The sequence below is a fragment of the Lupinus angustifolius genome, chromosome LG13 (assembly GCF_001865875.1).
Source record: "Lupinus angustifolius cultivar Tanjil chromosome LG13, LupAngTanjil_v1.0, whole genome shotgun sequence".
NCBI classification, from domain to species: domain Eukaryota; kingdom Viridiplantae; phylum Streptophyta; class Magnoliopsida; order Fabales; family Fabaceae; genus Lupinus; species Lupinus angustifolius.
The window spans coordinates 10,246,110-10,254,058 of record NC_032021.1 but is presented as its reverse complement, the minus strand read 5'-3'; the positions used below and the strand labels follow the sequence as shown (position 1 = coordinate 10,254,058).

Here is a 7,949-nt window from a genome sequence, read left to right as displayed (position 1 = left end):
TATATATTGGTGTTGGTAGGGTATTTTTGTAAACCTAGAGTTTCTGTGTACCCGATTAAAATCTTATTTAACATATCAATTAAGGATGTTTATTTTAGTTATTATATAAGTTGGTTCCTATTATTTAAACAAATTTTATATATTTATAAAAAGGAAAAGCTAAATCATACCATTCATCTTTTCTTGACCTCGTAATCTTTCTTCAGTCCCTTGTCTCCTCAATCCTCGTCACTTTGCGTTGTGAATTCAGAACACATTACCCAACATAACATGATTTAAGGTCCCTTATTCACAACACCAGACATGTTAAAGATGCAAGTTACACCCTTTATTGTATATTCTATATTGAGAATTATTATTCATGATTGAGACAACACCAACACTATAACTTGGCTAAATAGCTTGTCAAGGTTCTGTTTATATCACTTTTTTGGTTCGTCAAATCGCCATCTGGAATCCGAGACAGAAGAAAGAAAAGGTATATGGATCACGATGAACATAGTGACAGAGTTGGTGTTGCATGGTACGGTTGATGTGTTAAAAACAGCGAATATTACACTTTTTATTATGTATATCAACTCAATAATTAACCTATAAATAGACAATTTAATAACTAATAAATAAAAATGGGGCACCAGATGGTAATCAATAAATATCTTTCAACCGTGCCAGTTAGGATCATTTCATTTTTCTTATTAGGGATAACAACCATCCCCTTTCTTAGGAACTACTTGCAAGTGACTCACTCATGCACTATTAGAGATCAAATAGAGCATACATGCCTCAAGAAGCTTCAACACGTAACTCTTACCACTACCTTCATGGTGGGATTTAGCCTTCGTTATGGTTGAGCGACTGGTTTGAATCTATCACTCCATATATATCTTGTGCATGCAGTAGGTTGGATTGATCCCTTTTAAATTATTAAGGGTTCAACCTATCGCTCTAGAATGAGCTTTGAGCATTCTAACAAGCTCTTCTTTCTCCTTTTCCGATAAGTAGCCCCTAATGACTAGCAGTTTTTCCTTTCCACCCTCTAAGAATACATATTTCAAATGTGGGGGTAAAAGTTTCAATTTCGATTTCTTATCCGGGATAAGCTCATCAACTCCTACTTCCATATCCTCAAATGATATGGAAGACTCAGACTCAATCAAACTACTCTCAAAGTCCTCCTCTAAGGGTCTATCAAATGTGTCTCATCCTCAGCCTCCTTGCACACATCATCAATTACATCAAAAGTAAGTTCTCCGTCTTCTACCCACACTTTCAACTTGAAATTATCCACATCTATTATGACCTTAGAAGTTTTCATGAATGGCCTACCCCGAAATGAATGATACATCCATGTCCTCATCAATGTCCAAGATAACAACGTTGGCAGGAAAAACAAACTTATCCACTTTCACCAAAACGTCTTCTACAACTCCATGAAGATATTTCACATATTGATTTGTGAGTTTTAGAGACATGCAAGTGGACGGATCTCCATGTTATCTATCCTATAGTGTTAGAAATCATAAATTTCTAATTAAGGTGAGCATCATATATTTGATACAATGATATCAGCTATTTATTTTCGGGGTACATTATAAGTGATCTAATTACTAACACCCCTAGATTTCTAAAAGGTTATAACGGATATGGGCTTAATGGGTGGATACCCATCAGGTTAACCCATAGGGGATAATGAGAACCCTATAAGTTAACACATAAGGATCCCCAATACACCAAATCAAATTTAGTTTTCTCCTCTCCCCATCAGATTGAAAACGCAAGTCCCAAGAGGAATCAGGGATTTGGTTGAGGAAGACCATCATACCATAAAACCTCTTTCAGGAACGTGGATCAAAGGAGCACATCCAGGAACATGGATTCACGTATGACACTACACCCTTTGATTCATATATGTGCGTGAGAATCATGAAATTCAAGATCCTAGGATTGGTATTTCACCATTCATTAAGGAATTTCTAACACATCATTCTTATGTCTTTCCTTAGACATTTCTTTCTCACGTTCTCTCTCCTTCTCCTTCTCCTTCTCCTTCTCCCTCAGTTTCTCTTTCTCTTCTCTTTCTTTCTCTTTTTTAGCCTGCATTTATAAAATAAAATGTTGGCCTAATATAAAGTAGACCAAATGTAGGAGGAATATTCCCAAGTCATGCACAATACACAACCAGTACAAGGTGCAAATTCTTAAGCAACAACAAACTATAGATAATAAAGGGAAACCCACGTACAGAATGAAAACCAACAGTTTAAATGGCTTTTTATCTACTTCTATCCCTTTTAAGTTTTAACCAACTGCTTTGGCTCTAACCCTCTATTGAAAGTTTGTCACTCAACCAATCAAGTCAAAATCTTAGATTTGAAACAGGACTCTGTCTCCAGCTACCACCGTAACAGCAGTGGCTGGTTCGGAAATGCAGGAAGGAAGTCACTTCATCTTTATTTTTGATAGTGGTGCATGGAAAACATCAATGTCACATCCATAACTAGGCTCAATTATGTCAAGCCATCTTTTAGGAGTGTCATAGCTAAAAAACTGAAGATGTAATTGGAAGCAGACACACATCTCTCACACATTCTTATGCATATCAAAAATGTGTTGGTATCTAAAGAGTGTCGGAAACACTGCCATGCCAATAACAGGTTTTTCTATGGCTTTAAAATCAGACTGGACCACCCAATTGAATAGGCTGAAGTGTATACAGGCTTGGTTGCTGGTCCTTCTAACCCTAGGCTCTGATGATGATAAATTGCATTCTATGGGGCAAGAGCAAAAATGTGAAAGTTCAGGCATATGAAACCTAATTACTTTACCAATCATATTAAACTAGTTAATGTTTTGAAACCAAAAAAGAGAGACTTAAAATTTACACACCTTTTCTTCTTCACGCTTGTGTTCCTTCTCTTTAGTTTTTTCCTTCAAGTGTGTAATGTATTCCTCAAAAATTTCTCTACTGTAGCTTTCATCATCAGTTGACCTGTTAGGAAGTGCAGGACAGAAAAGATGAAGTAAAAATTCTTCCAGCATGGACGTGACACTTTACATGGTACAATTGCTCCTTCAGTACATGAAACAAAAAACGATAAAGATACCTGTACTCTTGTGTCTTGTCAAAAAGTTGCTTGCAATCCTCCCACTGTGAAGATGTAGTAATATCCTGCAAAACTAAATATGATGCATATAATCAATTTATTTAGCCAGTTAAGAAACACTAGTCAGATCAGTAGAAAACTCTTAATTTACCTTGAATGTATATAACAAGTTAGTGAAGTCATCAGCAAGACGTTGGTGTTTCTTAGCTTCTTTCTCCTCCTTCTCCTTATCTCTATCTAGCAACTCCTCGTATATAAGCTTCAGAAGAGAAAATAAAGTGTCAAATTTTGATAATCCATATTGCAAAGGCATAAACAATATCAAGGCGCATTCATTCAAACCTAAAAACAAGTTATTTAAGAACATTTATGAAAGTGATTTTTGTTGGGTAGTTTTTATGTAAATCAGAAGCTGTTTTGCATATGGATATCGTAAAAGGTTTTTTTATGCAAATCATGAGCTTTTTAGAGAAACCAGAAAATATAGCTTCTCAAAAAAGCAGTTTATAGATTTTTGTTGCTTCTTAGTAAAACTCCAACAAAGCAAATATATAACTGCCAGAAGAGAACTTTTTTATTTAAAAAAAAAAACTTTTTTGCTAGAAAAGCTTAAGCAAATGGGGCCCAAAGTAGGTCAACTAGCTACAAACAACTACATGATAGTGAGATGTTTGTTCCAACATGCATATGCAATTCCATGTTCTTAAAGTTGATCAATAACATCATAAGGAGATCTGATGTGACCCTACCTAGGGCATACAATGAAGAGGATCTAATTGGGCTTGGAGGGCCCATGACTTGGTCCAAGAGTAAGAAGGCCCATCAATCTCTCAATCAACTCATGAAAAGAGTACTTGAAGATGCAAGGCCCAACATGGAGATCAAGTCCATCAATTGCTCTATATTCATAGAAATTCCCCAAGTTTGCCACGGCCAAGGAGGGCTTGATTAAGGCATGCTTTAGCTGATTTAATAAAGTGAGGGATTAACACCCTCACTAGTATTTAAGAACTTGATAGTTACCTATTTTACTTTGGAACTTTTATTACTTTGTATCTAAAATAAATATGGCCGAAATTACCTTATTAAATGGCCATTAGGAACTTGTAATCCAGGTTTGAATTCCTTTCCTTATGGGAGGACTTGAAGATGGCATGCAACCAACAAGGAATTAAATGAAATCTTTCCTTATCAAGAGCATGAAGGGGGGTGTATAATTCCAAGGGAAATCAGCCTCAAATCAAAGAATATCACCTCCTTAATTGAGCAACATCATTATGGAAACAATTCAAAAGGTTACCAAAGAGGGAGTGCACGTGTGGATCTAAAGAAGGAAACAAATTCAATGGCAAATCAATCCACACATTAAAAAGGAGGAGGCGGATGAGAAGGGATTAAAAGTTTCTATACTTGTTCCAAAACTCAAATTAAATCAGATTAGGAACAAGTATGCCAATTAGGAAAGAATTTTCAAAATTCAAACTCTTCCTAAAAAGAAAGATACACGTGAGAAATTGAAGATGAATCAAGGAGGGTGAACCTTGTGCTAAAAAAGGCTGGATACATCACACAAAACAAGCTGCCATATATGGAAAGAGCAATCTGAGTGCATCAAGGGTTTTAATACCATTTCACACGTTTTCTTTGTTTGAATCAAGGCTTGAATGCCAAATTAATATGCTTTCAATTAGAATCAATAGGGCAACCGAATTCCCTATATGTAATGGCAAGCAAAATGAAATGAGACAATTCAGATTTTTGTTGGAAATATTCCATAGCTAGTGAGTGCATTCCTCCTAGTGTTATTGGTTCAACCAAGTTTGTTTTCTTATCAAGATACTCATCTTGTGCCGAAAATTCCTTCAGGCTTATCAAGAATCACTTCTTATGGCGCCTCCATCCCTCTTGTCTTCTCCATCTTCTTGTTCCCAATCTCATGGCCAATCACTCACCAAAACCACCCAAAATCCCCTCATTTCCCTCGGCCAAACACCCATAAAACACCCTCACATAACCCTAATCCTCACGACCAAAATTCCCCAAACACATTCCACAACATCACAAGTACACCAATCCTCAACCAAACAACCACCAAATCCATTAAACACAATCAAAACCCCACGGCCCAAAACACAACCAAACAACATTCAAAACATCCAAAACAAATACAATTCCAAAGGTCCCAACACGTAATTACCATCAAGAATGATCTAAAACAAAAACGTAATCCCCCTATAGGATTACATCAAGATCCATACAATAATTTATGTAATAATGACAAAAGAATTCAACTTAAGTTACAGACTCGACAATGGTAGCTATTAACTTTATTCTGCATAGGTTTAACTTCATAGATATAACATGTACAAATATCCTCATAAAACTATATTAAGAATGAACCGAAATAAGTTTAAAAATGTGCCAAACTGTTCTTTTTTTTTAATAGATATTGTCTGAACTTAAAGAGATGACAACATTCAACTTTTTGTGGCTGTGAAGTTTTTAGAGATATATCCAAAATATACTACCGATAATTGCCTTGAATAATAATAAAGTCATTGTAAAGACAACAAGAGAGCAACTGACTCTGAGTTCTTATTTCAGTTATTTGAGAAACTGGCCACGCATATATATATATACACACTCATATAGTTTCATATGTTATGAGCATGAAATGCAATGAAAATGACAGAAATCAAAACCAAAATACATACCTTCAAATTGATCTCAGATATTGTTTTGTAACCTTCTTCATCCATGACAGCAGACTTAAAGTCCTCAAACACTGCCTTAGAAGCTACAGTAATCTACTTGAACGGGCAGGAGGCAGGGAAAGGAGAGTTCGTCATAAAAAAATAAGCTAGACATAAAACACAAAGAATCTCTTTTTGATGCCTACCTTGCCTGATTTTACTGTATCTTTAACTAGTGCCTTGCAGTGTTGCCCATGGCGGATGGCGGCCAATGGCGGTTGTCAAAATTCAGCAACGAAGACGTTGCGAATGACGTTGCGAGCAAATAGCAGACATCATAATGACGGTTGACAAAAAATAAATAAAAAATATAACATAAAAAGAAAATTAAAATAATAATACAATAACATAAAAATCAAAGAATAACATAAAGTTTAATAAAAATCATTAAGTATCAATGTCTCATAACATCATAAGATCACTAAAAAGTAAAATAAACAATACTAACAAGTCTTATCAAGAGCCACAACTAAAAATCAAATCAAAACACAAATACAAAATGCAAAATATTCATATTGTGTGTTATCCTATTTTTGGAATACACTGTGCTACTGTTAAACAATTGTTTTAAATTTGTATATAAAGTAAACTGGAAAAAAAGTAAGCTGTAAAAAAAAGAAGTAAACTAAAAAATAAACTGAAAAAAAATGGGAAAAAAGTAATATGGAAAAAAAAAATTAAACTGGAAAAATATATATTTTGAAAGTAAGTAAAAAACGAAAGTAAAAAAATGGAATGAAAAAGAGATAAGAAATGAGAAAACAAGAAACGAGAAAGAAAAAATAGAGAAAGGGAAAACGCAATGAAAAAGAGTTAAGAAACGTGATTGTGGAGGTGGCACTCGAGGCAACACACAACAAAGAACTCATTTTTGAGAGATAGAGGCAATAAAGGAGAAGATGCAAAAATAGAAAGGGTTAGGGCTTTAATTTTTAACCCATGAATGGGCCAAAAAACCCATCCCAGCCCAATTTAAAAAAAAAACTAACCAACAAGTCAAAATGCTGCCATTACAACCATGACCCCGCCACCGCCAAGGCGGCTTTTTCGAGCAAAAGGCAGACACGGTCATATGGCGGGATTTCCCAAATGGTTAATGGCGGTAGCCCAAAAAACACAATCGCCATCCGCCATGGTCGCTATTGGGCAACGCTGGTGCCTTGTCTTCATGATAGTGTTAAGAAAGAAAAGTTCGCTTAAAAAGGAAAAGTCACCAACCACTATAAACTATAGGTTCATGTAACTTCTTGGTCAAGACAAAACAAATTAACTTATCACTCAAAAAGAAAAAAAACCAAGTTATCATAACACTAAGAATGTGGCAGTTTATTACCTAACTCCATATCACAAAAGAAATGTTCTATCAACAACACAACCTTTTTCCCGTTTGGTTGGGTTGGACACTATCAAACAATGTCATTGTGTTCTATTTTGAACCATATCTTCTGAAATATCATTTAAATCTAAATTCTTCAAATAGCTTCACCTATAGTTTTTTAGTCTCCTCTACCTCTTACTATTGAGCTATACTCCACCTGATTTAATCTACAACACTAATATTATGATCTTGTTAGCTTTTTTAGTTTACAGCTCAGCACACAGTACCATAATGCATCGGTTGAGAATAATGCAATTGCTGTGAAGTCATTGGAACAAATGGTTGCCCTTGCTGAGATTGAATGATTGGCCGAAACTGCAGACAAAGAGTTAGAAGTGTGACTGCAAATTTGCAATAGATTCTTAATTCAGAGCAAGATATAGTAAGTAATAAAATAAACAGAGAAAGAAATTATTTGCATAGATAAAGATGAACTAAGACTTTGAAGACATGAAGATCCAACTACAGGAGGCAAAATAGCCTAATCCAAAGATAACATCAATGTGTCTATAGAGAAAGAGGATGAGAGGGAGGTACAAGAAAAGTGATGGAAAAAGCAAAGCATCCAAGTCATTTTGTATAATTAGCTATTAATAAAACATAAGGCGGAGTATAAAATGAAAATTTGATCACAGTAACTAACTGCATATTCTAATGTAAGCATTAAGTATAAAAGATATACTTATATAATGGAATTGAATGCATCATAACTGG

At 35.0% G+C, this 7,949-nt stretch overlaps 1 protein-coding gene across 1 annotated transcript; it reads right to left on the bottom strand.

The window, feature by feature from the left end:
- Nucleotides 1,963-6,034, bottom strand: LOC109363581 (pre-mRNA-processing protein 40A-like). Its single transcript, XM_019609839.1, has 6 exons — nucleotides 6,004-6,034; nucleotides 5,819-5,911; nucleotides 3,256-3,363; nucleotides 3,105-3,169; nucleotides 2,887-2,989; nucleotides 1,963-2,094 (listed from the first exon to the last, which is right to left on the bottom strand). Exons 2-6 carry the CDS (start codon nucleotides 5,861-5,863, stop codon nucleotides 1,963-1,965), a joined length of 453 nt encoding a protein of 150 aa, XP_019465384.1. The 5' UTR covers nucleotides 5,864-5,911; nucleotides 6,004-6,034.

Bases quoted from the DNA above. Each gene is read 5' to 3' on its own strand.
- LOC109363581 (XM_019609839.1), bottom strand. From the start codon at position 5,863: ATGGATGAAGAAGGTTACAAAACAATATCTGAGATCAATTTGAAG. The intron at 3,170-3,255 runs GTAAATTAAGAG...TTAGTTTTGCAG, and splicing joins ACTTGTTATATACATTCAAG to GATATTACTACATCTTCACA. The intron at 2,095-2,886 runs GTGTGTAAATTT...TTATAAATGCAG, and splicing joins ACAAGCGTGAAGAAGAAAAG to GCTAAAAAAGAGAAAGAAAG.